The 15,393-nt window shown below is 41.8% G+C and overlaps 1 protein-coding gene across 1 annotated transcript; it reads right to left on the bottom strand.

Moving 5' to 3' along the window:
- Positions 1-501: 501 nt before the first annotated feature.
- CDKN2C (cyclin dependent kinase inhibitor 2C) lies at positions 502-6,333 on the bottom strand. Its single transcript, XM_034415062.3, has 2 exons — positions 6,067-6,333; positions 502-2,183 (listed from the first exon to the last, which is right to left on the bottom strand). Exons 1-2 carry the CDS (start codon positions 6,193-6,195, stop codon positions 1,803-1,805), a joined length of 510 nt encoding a protein of 169 aa, XP_034270953.1. The 5' UTR covers positions 6,196-6,333; the 3' UTR covers positions 502-1,802.
- Between the last annotated feature and the right edge of the window lie 9,060 nt (positions 6,334-15,393).

Genomic DNA, 15,393 nt, shown 5'->3' with positions numbered 1-15,393 from the left:
AGGAGCAGGTTCACCAGAAAGAAAATGTGAGGATTTGTTTTGTTTTACAGACAGCAAATTCCTTTAGATGCCAGTTTGTTTTTTAATATCTGGAAAAGGTTATGATTGGTTTAGTTTTTAACTGATCCTTCTGAAATCTCTGTTCAAGAAAGGAAAAGTTTCTACAATGCAGGAGAAATGCAGAGGGATGAAGTTGCCTGATACAATTTATGAACCCTTTTTAAAAAATTGAGCCAAATTGAAATTGACCAATATAGATGGATGTCACCTTCTTGAAAGTAACAATCTAAGACCTGAGTCACATAAAACATCAGTTCCTCAGTTTTTTATCTTCACAGCAACAGTTGAACTGGGACACACACCCCACTTTATGACACAGCTAATTCTTTGTGGAGGCGAATAGCAATGAATTCTCTCCACTGCAACAAACTGAAATTTTTAATCAGAAAACTATCGGGATGAGAGTGAGATTATTCTAAATAATTGATAAAAAGTTATATATTTTGTAATTTATTCCCATGCAAAATACATCTGTTTAATAGTCAGCTTTTCTACTCAGCAATCCTCAAATTCCAAGTAACAATGCAATTCCAGCCGCATCTGCTCAGAACTAAGCTCCCTTCACTCAGTTCAATCCCACATAGATACATAGAAAACTGCAACCTAAAACAATCCAACTTCACATTTTTGCTTCTGAGTGCCTATACTACACTGTAATACAGAAATTTATGGATTCTGTAAAAGAGGCTTTGATCAAAAATCCTAAGTCTTAACCACAGAAATAAATGCTTATTCTGGATTTATTCTACTGGAACAAATGTGAGTAAATAGTACTACTCTGGCAGTTTAATCTGAAAAAATTCTAGACCATTCCCAAAATCTGATCAAGTCACTAAATGCAATCTAATCTTATAAATTACTTTTTTTTTATCTTAAACTTGTGTTTGTGCAAATAGCCAAGATATCATATTCCCACACTGTGTGACTTTGGACTTGATAAATTCCTTCTTACTCTTTTTATTATTATATGTTATATTGAAGCTTCGCTATTCAAACTACTTCAAATTGAGATTTCTTCTCTGGTCAGATACACGTAGTGAATCAACTGAACCTTTGGTCCTAAACATGTTTAACTAGAAGAAAGCTAGATTTCAGCAGAACTTCCTTCAGAAAAAGAGATGCTTAGGAGGTAAGGCATGACAATAAAAATAGAAGAAAAATAACAATGAAAGCGCTTTTAGTGAATGTTCCATAGACCTTTTGTTAGCTTATCCATCTCATCAAATGTTTGTGATTCAATTGTCCAAAAGTCTCTTTTTTCCTCCCACTTCCCCTTCTGGCACAAAAGGTCTTTCACATATATACTCCTTCATGCACTGTTTCATATTATGTTAACCTCTGTTAGGCTAGTTGATGTTCAGGGATGGGAAATCACAGTAAGCCTTTATAGATCTTTTAAAAGAAAGTTATCAGAAAGCACAAAAACAGATATTTTCCCCCCAGCCTCCCTTAAATGAAGGGTGAGGTGAGCAGCAAAAGCAAACCGAGTTAAAAAAAAAGAAAAAGCATTCATAAAAGAAAGGCGAGAGCCCACCCAGTTTCTCGCTAATATCTGTGAAAAGCTGCTACTGGCATGATTTTTTCCCCCAGGAGGGAAAAATATCACCCCCATGTCTGCATTTGAAAAAAAGACCGACCCCACCTATTTGTATACTTTGATTAAGATGAAGAGAGAAAGAGAGGAAAGGAGAGGCGACAGGTGTACAAGCAGGCATTTTGGAGTCCGGACCAAGGGGTGGGTTTCAGTCCCCGCTGAGGGCGCCCTCCCTCCGCCTGCTGTTCTCCAGCAGTTTGACGATGGCCTGCCTCTTGTAGAGCTTCGCCAGGTCGTAGGCGGTGGCCCCCTTCTTGTTACGATGCTCCACCCGGCTGGCCGTGCGCTCCAGAAGGAAGGCCACGACGGCCAGGTGGCCCTCTTGGGCGGCCAAGTGCAGCGGCAGGTTGCCCTCGTTGTCTTCCACGTTCACGTCCGCTTGGAACTCCAGCAAAGTCTGCAGCGTGTCGAGGAAGCCGGCACGGGCCGCGTCGTGCAGGACAGCGAAGCCGGTGCGGTCTTTCAGATCCGGGTCGGCACCTCGCAGCAGCAACTGCCTGGCGATCTCCGGGTTCCCCAATTTCACCACCTGAAGGCAGAGGACGAGGAAGAGAAACGCGAGGCAGTGGGCAAATGTGCCCCATTCCCAAGGGTTGGGTTCACACACTTCACATGGGTATCCCCACTCTGCCTTACCTGCAGAGCCTTTGCTTGATTTGGCTTTGGGAAAACCCGTGGGAAAGTTCGCGCGGGAGCCTAGAGCCCTAGGGAAACGGGATGTCAACTTCTTCGGCATCCCAGGGCAGAGAATACAAGGCTGGTTCATTTGATTGGAAGGCTTTTTGGGATGACACCAGCAGTTGACTTCTATTTGGCATTTCTGGCCGCCTATTTGGTCCTCAACGTTAATGGCCCGTGGCTTCAGAGAGACCCCTCTCCCACTCCTGCTTTTAAAAGCCGAACTTAGGTCTCTTCTGCAATGGAGAAGCTATAATTGCCCAACCGGTAGGGCTGTGAAAATCACCCTACACCATATAGAAACAAATAGTGCCAAAATAAACAAACAAATTGAATGGTGGGAAATTGTATTTCCTGTTGTCCCATGATAGAAATGAAGAAAAAAAAATCAAGGCACAGGGTAAAAGGATGAGGTTCTTGGTTAAGGTAATAGATATGTAATGACACTGATGGGTTTGTCCTACTTTGATAGAAAGTAGTCTAAAATCCAAAGGGCCTATTTCCCAATTCTATAAAGGATAGAGGACCTACATGACTATTTCTAATTAAAGATGTGTCCACGTAAGGTGTGTAAAAATAAAGTCTGTGTTGTACCTTATTAGCAAATATACTGCATATGTAAGAAATAGCTCAATTTCTTCCCTTATTTAAGCCTTTCCAGTTGCAATTGAGAACAAATAAACAATACCATAAACAAAAGGACAGATAGTGGATTTAGAATATAATGTATTTTGCAAACCTGGATGGATCTAAAATCGTTCTTGGGGAAGGAAGTGCAAACAAACATGGAAAACTACCAGTAGTGAAATGAAAGAAGTAAGGGGGAAATTGAAGAATGCCACTATTAAAAACAAAGCTGTGTTGCTTCTGCACTTGCAAAGAACTGAAATGTAATCCTATTATGGTCACATTGTAAACTAATTGTAGATTACTCAGAGAACACATTTTAATCAATAAGACAGAGTATAAATTTCCTGTGTTCCTTATCTGTGGAGTAACCAGTCAAATGGGTTTATGTGTTTTTTTAAATATCTTAGTAAATTCAGAGGGTCTTAACTTCCAAGGAAATATACATGTAGGTTTGCAGTTTTAGTTTCATTTGGGATTGTTATATGAATGCAAATCAATACCTCTAAGTTTATTGCTTATGTTCAGTTTAAGTAGAAAGTTTTTAAAAGCTGTTGGCTTCCCTAAACATTCCCTTTCTATGTGAACGTTTTGCTATTATCACTAAAAAGCACATTTTCTTAAGAATCTCTACAGTTTCTGGTGAAAGAAAAAATGATATTAGTAACTCTATAACTTTTCTTATATTTTCATAGTTAAGATTGCCCATCTCAGAGACCCTTGGACTTTTTTGAATAGTTTAATCCTTGTGTCTGAATAGTTTAATCCTTGTGTCTGAAAAGCCACAGCCAAATATCATATACTGAAGTTTACACCTCGGTCAAGCTTTGTTACAGGGAACAGCTAGCTTTCAAAAATGATGTCTTCTTTTGCTTTCAGTATTTTTTTCTTCAGTCCTATTGTACCTACCCATTTATAAAATAATATTGCTGTGTGTTTTTTACTTTTTTTTCTTGCGAGGAATGCTGTCTTCTCTTTTAATATACAAAAGGGAAACAGTTACAGTAAACAAAACCGGAAAATCCATAAAACAAGAGGGAGTTATGTGAGAGAGCATATAAGGCTCAGAATATAGATCAACAGCCACAAAGATGATAGTTTACTAGGAGATAATCTCTTCCAATCACCTGCCCTCTTGTTTACCAATTTGGAATACAAATACTAGGAGTACAGTTAGCTTTTTGGAAACTAATATCGGCCATTATGATAAAATGAACATATACTCCTTAAACTTTTAAGATTTCGCCTTGTATCTCCTGTCAAATTCATAATTTGGGGTAAACACAAAACTCAGGATCAGGGTCCAAAACTGTGGAAGATAAAAGTTATCTATACTATACAAACTATGAGAAAAGTCTGGTTTTAAAGACAGTTTTAGATGTTTCTAAATGTTTTTTTTTTCTGGTGTGGAATTCTTTTAACAAGGGAAGGATATAGATTGCATGCAAAGGCCTAAACCTAGGGATTCTTGGCCAGATTGAGAAAGGTAGCCTTCACATAAACACCTGATTTGTAAAAAGAAGGGGAAAAGGAAAAAAGAGGAAAAACATTCAGAGAAGAGATAGAAGGAAATGAGACCATAAAAGCCAATGTGTATTTTCACTTTCTTTGGTAAGCAACATTGACTATCAGCTCAAGTTCTATCATCCACCCACTAGATCTTTCTGGTTTATACATAATGAAAATAAGAATCAGCTTCTTTTGTTGTGTTTACTTTTATTCAGATGTGTGTGTGTGTGTGTAGTTTGCCTCAAATTATGATTAGTGATGAAGGTGCAATAAAAAGTAGTTGGTGGAAAAGACATGCCCCCAGCTGAGTAAGCAGGGATGTATCTCTGTAAATAATGAAATGGGGGGTGGGGGGGGTGCAGAATCATTGGTTCTCATTAAACAGTAAGAAAAAGAATTGGCTATTTAGTAAGGAAATTGAGGTTGCACTTCCTTTTTTACCACACCAATTCAATGATTGGTTCCAAACATGACCTACCTGTTATGGTGCAGAAAAACCTAAAAGGGTTCAAGGCATTTATGCTCCTTGAAAATTGAAAAATAATTTAGGATTACTAAACTGAATTTGAAAAGAACACCAAGAAAGGTCCTAGTACAGGTGGGTTTCTTTCCATTTTAAAGAGGAGATTGTGTTGCTGGAGTTTTCAGCCCTCACCCACAGGGACCCCTCTTCCAATATTTCAGAAAGTGGATCCTGTCTGTAGTTGAATCAACAAATTGCTTTTCTTTAAGGAGCCTGCTGAATATTCCGCAGTACTTCGGACCAGATCCAGGGTCTCGCATCGGAAAATCCTCCCAGATTTTCACCTACCTTTTTCTTCTCTGTCTGGTTGGGCACCCTTACCTCTCCCCCCTCCCACGTAACACTTTCAGCACCGTTATCCAATGTTCTCAAAGGAAAACATCTTTCCGCGGGTGCAGGGTTTTAGTAGCTGGAAGAGCTCCAGCCGCCGCCTGTAAATCTAAACACTGGAAATGGGTGTAGACGGCGTTATATACCTACGGAAAGGAAATTCTCGTAGTGAAGCGATCCGCCGATATATCAAAAAGCACCCGAAGGATGGTGAATAACAAAGCATTGGATTTTCGTGATCCAGATCGTCACATTGCTTCGCCGAACATCGCAGTTATTCAGGGGCGATAGGTTTTTTTTGGGGGGGGGCATGCTCGCCAGAATGTGAGAAAAAAATAAGTCCCAACCGCCACCCTTTAGCAGCCAGACAACACCCCCTTTCAGATACTGAAACAGATATAATCCGGATTTCAAAAATGAGGTGTTTACCGACCTAGCCCGGATTGTTCCTTCCCTCCCCCTCTGCCTCCGCCACTTGCTTCCCTGTCTCAGAATTTTTTTTTTTAAAGACGAGGTGTCTTGCAGACAAGGTTTATCCCGAGATTAGAGAAACATTAAAACCAGGTTTTACTTAAAGTACGTCACTTTAAGGAGTTGGAGCGGTGAAACTTATAAAATATGGCAACCAACTCGCTTTTTAAAAAATGCTGATTTTTTTTTCCTCCCCTTTTTAAAACGGTCCTTTCCCCCGTCAAACCAGTTCACCTAGTGGCGAACGATCGCCTCTGTCCGCCCAGATACCAACCTGCAGCGCAGTCCTCCCAAATCCATTTTGTGCATTGACGTTTATATTATTTTCCAACAAATTAGTAACTTGCGCTAGGTCCCCTCTGGCAGCTGCGGACGCCAACTCATTCGCCAAAGGTTCGGCCATTCCTTAGGGCGAATGACGATCGCCAAACGAGCAGAAAACCTGAGCTTGTATTTGATTATCTTAAGGGTTGTTTTTAGCCGGGCATGGCCATCGGAAACTGACAGGAGCGGGGATGTTAATCTTCTGGAGTAGACCTTCTTGTAGTAAATACTCGTAAAAAAGCTGCTTGCCAGAAGCCCGCCCCTTGGTTCACACGTCATACATACTGCTGCAGCTCCGCTTGAAAAGCAGATATCTGCACCTCTAACGCGCACAACACCCGCCCCCCGCCGGACCTTGGCCGGGGCGCATAAATTGATTCAAGCCCTTCAGCGAGCAGAGCAGACACACTTGGGGTGGGGGAAGCTCAGTAAGGAAAGGGAGATGGGGAAAGCAAAGAACAAGGTGGAAGCGGAGAGGTGGAAGAAGAAGAAGAAGAAGTAGCGGAAGACACAACCCACCAGTTCTGTCCAGCCGAGACCCCGGGGCAGGCTTCTTTTGGAAGCCGCGGGTTCCGTTCCCGATATTGAGAGGCCGGGGCTTCGCTCTTGACCCCGCTGAGTCCGTTCTTCGCCCCCGAGTAGCAGCCTCCTGGACGGCCAACAATAGGAGCGAAGGGGTTAATCCAGTCTCGGTAGCCGGGGGGGATTAACCAGCCCCGGCCAGCTGCCCAACTCCACCAGGGATGCGGTGGGACTTCGGCGTTCCCATCCCGGGGCGGTGGGTGCGCGGCAGACCCAAAAGGCGCAAAGTCGGGGTTGGTTGAGGCGGATTGGCTGAGCCCGAGCAAGAGCCGGGAAGACCGGGCACATCAGCACACCCGCATCTTTCGGCGCGCTGGTGGTTGCGGCGCAGTTGCGGCTGCGGCAGCAACCGCTTCAGCTCTGCCGGGTCCCCTTTGCCTCCTTCCGCAGCCGATTTTCTGTAGCGCGAAGAGCAGCGGGCGGCTGCGCCTCTTTTGACAGGAGCCCGAAGGCGCAACCCCAGCCTGGCTAAAAGGCGCCAAAACAACTCTCCGACGCCTCCGCTCTCCTTTCCCCGCAGAGCGTCGGCGGCCGGTCCTGCGAACGTCTGGAAGCTGCCGTGGCTAGGTCAAGCCTGTTGAATTTTTTTTGTTTTTTTTACGGGCTGCCGCCTAGAAAGCCGGTTCCTCCTCCTCCTCCTCCAGTCCGCGGTCTCTCCCTCCTTTCCCCTCCCCGACGCCGTCTCCTCAGCTTTTTTTGAAAAGGAAAAACATTTTGAGCGCTCTTTGACTTGAAACGCCCGCCCACATTTTAACGGCAGAGATTTAAGGAGGCGCCACAGAGTTCCCGGCAAAAGCAGGAAGGCCTGGGCGGGAGGGCGAGTCCAAGCGAGCGCGCCTCCTCCTCCTCCTCGACTCTTTTCTTGCTGGGCTGACAATCGGCTCAGGCCGCGGAGCCGCCGTTCGGGGGCCAGCCCAGTAGGCCTTGCCGTCCTTTTTCCCCACCCTGTTACCCGGCCGGGCCTGAGGAGATAAGCTGGGGCAACGAGAGCCTCTATTTGCTCTTTTTAAGGAGGTCGCCTCCCCCTTTCTTCAATATTAGCCTCTTTTCAATATAGCCCGATAAGTTATCGGTGTCCCCCCCCACCGCCCCCCAACGCTAAAACTTCCACTGCCACCTCCTGGGCGCCCTCTACAATTGTGAAGTTGCAGGGCTCCTCGGTCCTCCCTTTGATACAAAAACACCCGAGACGCACGACGACACGTTTTTTTACGCTACTTTCTAAGTGTGGGCGCCGCGGTTCTTAATTTGTTGACGCCAACTCTGCGGGCACCTCAGGAGAGTAAAGGAGGCGGGCCGAAAGTTAAGGCTACGTGTAGGGACCGCAGTGCCCTCTCGTGCATCGATGATCTCTTTCCCCGGAGTTGCATAGCTCGTTCGTCGGAGCTTTTTCTTAACTGGGCTTTACTCCGCTCCCCTGCCTAACGCGATCGAGGGATCTTGTTTGCCTGCCCCCCCCCCCCCCACAGCACAACAGATCAGATTGGCAGCAAGGTTAGGTAGCCAAAAGAGAAGGTTGGCTGGGCTGCAGGTTTCCCTGCAGGTTTTCTTTCTCTGGATCTGGTTACTAAGGAGACAGCCCAGACAAGGTCACGCTGAAGGGTCAATGTCAGCTTGCTGTAACTGTAGCAAATGAAAAACTTTCTCTTCTTTACCCCCACCCCCAACCCATTGCACTAATTTTTACTGCACCTTGGGCAAAAAGGGAGAAAGATGGTTGTGACATTTTAAAATATCGCCGTGGGAAAAATCAGGAGCATAAACACTATTGTGCGCAGGAACTAGTATTGTGTTCTTAAAATGTTGAAGAGTTGACATGAAACAAATGAGTGAATACTCGAGTCCATGAGTAAATTCTGAACAGATTCTCCACTCAGGAAAAGGTGTTGTGTCAGTAAACTTAAACCATACCTAGTTTATATCAAGAATAAATCAACAACTTAATATACTGAATTATTGTGTCCTTGGATTCATCTATCTAAGATGCAGCATTCTTTGTTTCATTGGGTTTAATGGACCACATGAAATAGCCAATGGTTGGTCAATCAAAATTGTGGCTTAATGTTTAAAACCCAAGCCAGTCAATAATGGTTTACCCAACAAACAATGGGTAAACCATGCATATTGGGCTAGACAAGAAAAACAGTTTATGACAAATTTGCAACTACTTATCTAGCCCATGTTTTTTAGATGAAGAGAAGAGAATAATTTATTTATTGGCCAAGTGTGATTGGACACAAAAGGATATTTTTCCTTTGGTGCATATGCTCTCTGTACATAAAAGAAAAAAAATACATTCATCAAGAATCATAAGAAACAACACTTAGTGATAGTCATAGGGAACAAATAAGCAATCAAATCATACTAGGAAACAAATAAAACAATATAAATCGTAAATATAGAAGCAACATGGTTATAGTCATAAGTGGGAGGAGATAGGTAATAGGAAGGATGAGAATAATAATAGTAATAGTAAATAATTTGACAGTGTTTTGGGAATTAGTTGTAAGCAGACTAATGGCACTTGGAGAAAAACTGTCCTTGTGTCTAGTTGTTCTGGTGTGCAGTGCCCTATAGCGTCATTTTGAAGGTATAAGTTGAAACAATTTATGTCCAGGATATGAGAGGTCTAGATATTTTACAGCCCTTTTTTTGACTCGTGCAGTATACAGGTCCTCAATGGAAGGCAGGTTGGTAGCAATTATATTTTCTGCAGTTCTGATTATCTGTTGAAGTCTGTGTCTGTCTTGTTTGGTTGCAGAGCCAAACCAGACAGTTATAGAGGTGCAGATGACAGACTCAGTAATTCCTCTGTAGAACTGAATCAGCAGCTCCTTGAGCAGTTTGAGCTTTCTGAGTTGATGCAGAAAGAACATTGTTTGTTGTGCTTTTTTGTTGACATTTTTTATGTTAGGTGCCATTTTAAGTCTTGAGATATGATAGAATCTAGAAACCTGAAGGTCTCTGTTGATACTGTGTTATCTAGTATTGTAAGAGGTGGTAGTATAGGAGGATTTCTTGTAAAACTGTGATGGTGAACCTATGGCACGCGTGCCGGAAGTGGCACGCAGAGCCATCTCTCCGGGTACGTGAGCCGTCGCCCGTTGCTCTTCAGGGTTCCGGCCAGATGGTCTTCACACACACGGGAGCGCTGGAAACCAGAAGAGCGGCCTCTGGGTGCGCGTGCTGGGAAGATGATCTTCCAGTTTCTGGTGTGCGCATGTGCACCGGCCAGCTGGTGTTTGCACGTGCATGCACACTAGAAACTGGAAGATCAGATGGCCGGTGCATATGCATGCACCGGAAACCAGAAGATCATCTTCCCAGTGCACACAAACGCACCAGGCTGCTGCTCTTCCGGTTTCTGGCATGTGCGCACGCACCCACGTTTCGGCACTCGGTGCCAAAAAAGTTTGCCAACACTGTCCTAAAATCTACCACCATTTCTACGGTTTTGAGTGTGTTTAATTCAAGATTGTTCCGGTTGCACCACAAGGCTAGTTAATCAACCTCCCGTCTGTATGTAGATTTGTCGTTGTCTCGCATAAGACCAATCACTGTTGTAACATCTGCAAACTTCAGTACTTGAATGAGATGGATGCATCAAAAATCTGAAATGCAAGACACAACTAAGCAAGACTAAGTGTATTTTAAATATATATATTTACTTTATTTTTATCCCATTTTCATTATTGTTTGTGAAGAACTCAAGGTTGGAAATGTACCTGAAACTCTTTCCTCCTCCTATTTTCCCCCCACAACAACCCTGTGAGGTGAGTTGCCTGAGAGAGACTACTGACCCAAAGTCACCCAGATGGTTTTTCTTGCCTAAAGTGGAACTAGGATGACATGACTACAATTCACAATTTTAGTGACATCCCCTCCATTGACTCTGTTGGAAGCTAGCTGTGAAGGATGCAAATTGTGATCAAATGACTGGAGGAAACTGTGATGGTTGTATGTGCAAGGACCAGGGCCGGATTTTCCTATAGGCTAACTAGGCTTCAGCCTAGGGCCTCAAGATCAAGAGGGGCCTACATTCAAATTGTTAGCAAAATTAAAATTACACTTTCACTATAGGTGAAAGGGCCTCATAAGTGGAATAGCCTAGGGCCTCTTTTCATCTAAATCCGGCCCTGGCAAGGACCAGTCATTAAATTACTTTTTCAGCACTGCAATAACTTTGAACAGTTCCTAAACAGGACAGAAATTAAGCAAGGACCACCTGTATTCTGTAAATATCAGCAATTATTTCATGAATGACAAGGTATTGTCACAGCTAATTTCACACATTGTACTATGCCAGGGCTATTAACTAGTTTATTAAACAGTGGCCTGTTTAGTGGTATGGATAAAATATCACAATGCTGTCAAAATTATTATGTGCATAAAGATGTCAACTATGTCACAAGTTCTGATGCAAGTACTGTATATAAGTCAACATGTCTGATTATGCAATTGCATGTTATCATTTGTCCCCTTTGCTTATGCTCGTGATCATGTTAGTGATGAAGCAGAGATTGCCTTAAGTTTAGCTAATAGAATTGGCTGACAGACAAAAACAGTGATATTCTACTGTAAGAGCAAGTTGAATTCCCTGCAGTAAGTTACTGTGCCACATTTAGTAGGATCTCTTGAATTTCCACTCATATAATGTAGTTTACCTTGCTAATACTAGAACAATTAACTACAAAAAATGTTTGTATGGTGTCCACACTCCTACCTGCTTTAATCAAAATGATGAAGACTGCATTGTACTATACTGTAAGCTCCACAGTTTTGATCGTATTCTTTATGTTACATCACAACATGCGTATACAAAAGGCAAGGCCTGCAATGTCACAGTGCAATGCTGTTTTTGTTGGACTGATTAGTTTGACACATGTAAACAGAATAAAAGAGTTGGAAGGGACCTTGAAGGTCTTCTAATCCAACCAATATAATATAGCAACATAGCTGCAATCAGGAGCTTTGTATTTCTGATTTAGTTGCATTAGGGTTCCTTTTCAGTACTTATGGTCTTTGTTCTCAATGTAATAAACCATGTAGAAATATGGTAGATTGAATCAATTTGATTGCCTGGGTTGCCCATAATAAACTTAACTCATGAACTATCAAAAAGGCCAAGTTTACACAATACACAGCTTTAAATTAGCCAACCGCATTTTAGCACATGCAACATACAATATTTAATATTGCATCAAATTTGAGAAGAATTTTACTGATCTTTGCCACCAACTCCACTTCTGAAGCAAAATATAGCTTTAATCAAGGTAGAATCTCAGCAGGTGGCAACATCTTGCTGACCTTCTCTAGACTTAGAAGTAAAGCAGGGTCATGACTAATTAATATTTGGATCAGAGACCAGCAACAAATTTTAGGACTCTAGTCAGAAATTTAAAAAAAATTTCCAGGAAGAAAGCAGTGACAAACTACTTCCTCATTATTGCCAAAAAATGGCGTAGTTATGAGCACGATGTCATCAGGGTATAAGCTTCATTCAAGGGAATTTTTGTTTCTTTATCAGAAATGAATAAGTTGATTATAGTAAATTCTTGTGGGGGTAATAGGAAGTAGTAGTATAGGAACAAAGAGTGGTGATCAGTAGTGCTTGTATCACCTGCAATCTTGTGTTTATGAATAGATCATATCTAGATAGATACGTTAAAAGAATATAATTTATTCTTATAGTTAAGTCACTATTTCTTGGTGTTTTCTGGGACCAGGCAGTTTTAATATGTTTCTTTTTGATGAGGAGTGAGATATGGTGTTATATACAGGTAGTCCTCAACTTACAACAATTCACTTAATGACTATTTGAAGTTTCAATGGCACTGAAAAAAGTAATTTATGACCATGTTTCACACTTATGACTGTTGCGACATTCCAATGGTAACATGATTCGAATGCTTGACAACTGACTCACATTTATGACAGTTGGAGTGTGATCACCTTCTGCAACCTTTGGACAAGCAAAAGTCAATGGGGAAACTAGATTCACTTAACAACGGTGTTACTAATTTAACAACTGCAGTGATGCACTTAATCAATGTGGCAAGAAAAGCCGTAAAATGGGGCAAATCTCACTTAACAAATTTCCCACTTAGCAACATAAATTTTGGGCTCAATTGTTAGCATAAATTGAGGACTACCTGTATTTATCTCTACTAGTTTCCATTCCTAGTCTAGTGGGATAATCTTCTCCTGTTCTGATTGCAGAGGAATAGGCAAATTTCTCCAATAGCAGACTATTAGTTATTTGTAGTAATTATTTATAATGAAACAAGATGATACATAATATTAATATTTTTCAAACTTAATGTAAATCCAATCTTTTCTTAACCAGTTACTCAGTTCTTTTGTTTGCTAGACAGTTCAATTTATAGTCCACATTTCATATTCATTGAAATAATAATTCCAGTAATCTGTACTTTTATTGTAATTCCATTGTCTGCTGAAATGTGGAATATGCCCACATCTGAACTACATGTAATCCAGTGTCTGATTCACACATAGCTGAATGCATGACCTGTAGTTATATGGTTTAAGGGATATCAGATATGCCATAGCTTTGCAATCACTGAGTGTGTATGTATGAATTCATTTTTGCTATCACATTTTTCTATGGGGGATATAATACATCAGAATTTCTCTTATTTTTACTACTTATTTTCTTATCTGGTGGCGATACTTTTAAATGACGTGAGGTTGCTAGCATCCTTTTTTTGATGTTAACAAAAGTTAAACAGATTTGGACTTGCTTGGCATCTGGAGTAAAGATTAGGAAAAATAATTGGGGAGGGGAAGATAGCAGTGGCAAACTCTTCTATATTGTTGTCAGGTTTATAGTGTGCAACATTCTTATATAGTTTCCAAGAATTGAGACTGACTTGAGGGAGATTCTTCCTATACAGGTAGTCCTCGATTTACAACAGTTCATTTAAAGTTACATCATCAGTGAAAAAAAATGACTTATGACAGTTTTTTAACACTTAAGCCCATTAAAGCATTTTCATAGTCATGTGATCAAAATTTGGATGGTTGGCAATCGACTCATATTTGTGATGGCTGCAGTGTCCTGGGATCATGTGATCACCTTTTATGACCTTCTGACAAGCAAAGTCAAAGGGGAAGCCAGATTCACTTAACAACTGTATTACTAATGTAGCAACTATAGTGATTCACTTTACAAATCTGTCAAGAAAGATCATAAAATGAGGCAAAACTCATTTAACAAATGTTTCATTTAGCAACAGAAATTTTGGGTCATAAATCAAGGATTACCTGTATTGCTTTAAGAAAGAGAGAACAGAGACTATAAAGGATGACTGGTACCTCATAAGGATTAAGTGTGCTTGAGAATCATAATATTATAATCTTTATATGTCTTTTGAGCTCTTTATATTACTCTTACAACAATGGCAATGAGATTTTGTATAAACATTGCAAAAGTTGCAACAAACAACATTCAGTATTTGCCTTAAATTACAAAAGTTTCAGAAACAATATACATATATATTCTAAACCTAAGTAATCATTTCACAGACTGTGGTTCCAACAAGATTATATAACACAAAGCCAGAAACAATGGTTAACACTTAATAATAGTTCACATTGTGGTTTAGCATGTACCATAGTATAAATCAGTCACTGTGGCTTTCTTTTTCATTGATCCAATGCATGCTTCCTTAGAAACAAACCATCTCTATTTACATACATACATTTTATATTGCCTGTGCTCATGATTCATTCAATGCAATTTGTGTCTGACAAATAAATGCATAGGACCAATCTATTTATTTATTTATTATTTATTATTCAAATTTCTATACCGCCCTTCTCCTTTCGGACTCAGGGCGGTGAACAGCCAAGATAAAAACATCTATACATAACATCATAGTTAAAAATAAAGTTAAAATAATTTATAAATTTGGCCCATAATTTAAAACTTGTCAATTAAAATCAATATTAAAATTTTAAAACTAACCCTAAAATCAAGACAGAAAAAAATAAGTTTTTAGGGCCCGACGAAAAATCCGGAGGTCGGAGATCACTCGTATCTCTGGGGGTAGATTGTTCCATAGGGTAGGTGCCACCACAGAGAAGGCTCTCCTCCTGGGGGTCGTCAGCCGGCATTGTCTGGCCGACGGCACCCTGAGGAGGCCCTCTCTGTGGGAGCGAACCGGCCGGTGGGAGGCTGTTGGTGGCAGAAGGCGGTCCCGTAAGTACCCTGGCCCTAAGCCATGGAGCGCTTTAAAGGTGATCACCAACACCTTGAAGCGCACCCGGAAGTCCACCGGAAGCCAATGCAGCTCACGCAGGAGAGGAGTCACATGGGAGCGCCCCATCGCTCCCATAATCCCCTGCGCAGCCGCATTCTGCACCAGTTGGAGCCTCCAGGTGTACCCCAAGGGGAGCCCCATGTAGAGAGCATTACAATAGTCCAGACGAGAAGTGACGAGTGCTTGAGTGACCGTGCGTAGGGAGTCCCAGTCCAGAAAGGGGCGCAACTGGCGTATCAGGCAAACCTGACAAAAAGCCCCCCTGGCCACGGCTGTCATATGCCCTTCTAAAGACAGCCGCGCATCCAGGAGGACACCCAAGTTGCGGGCCCTCTCCGTGGGGGCCAATGATTCGCCCCCAATAACCAGCGATGGCGTCAGCTGGCTATACCGGGACGCCGGCAGCCACAGCC

This window comes from Pantherophis guttatus, chromosome 3 (assembly GCF_059756535.1).
Source record: "Pantherophis guttatus breed Tessera chromosome 3, ASM5975653v1, whole genome shotgun sequence".
Classification (NCBI taxonomy): domain Eukaryota; kingdom Metazoa; phylum Chordata; class Lepidosauria; order Squamata; family Colubridae; genus Pantherophis; species Pantherophis guttatus.
The sequence above is the reverse complement of the archived record's forward strand: the minus strand, read 5'-3'. Positions and strand labels throughout refer to the sequence as shown.

What these genes read in the sequence shown, in the direction of transcription:
- CDKN2C (XM_034415062.3), bottom strand. Translation starts at nt 6,195, where the DNA reads ATGGCCGAACCTTTGGCGAATGAGTTGGCGTCCGCAGCTGCCAGAGGG. An exon ending in TTGGGAGGACTGCGCTGCAG is followed by an intron (nt 2,184 to 6,066) that starts GTTGGTATCTGG and finishes CTCTGCCTTCAG; the next exon opens with GTGGTGAAATTGGGGAACCC.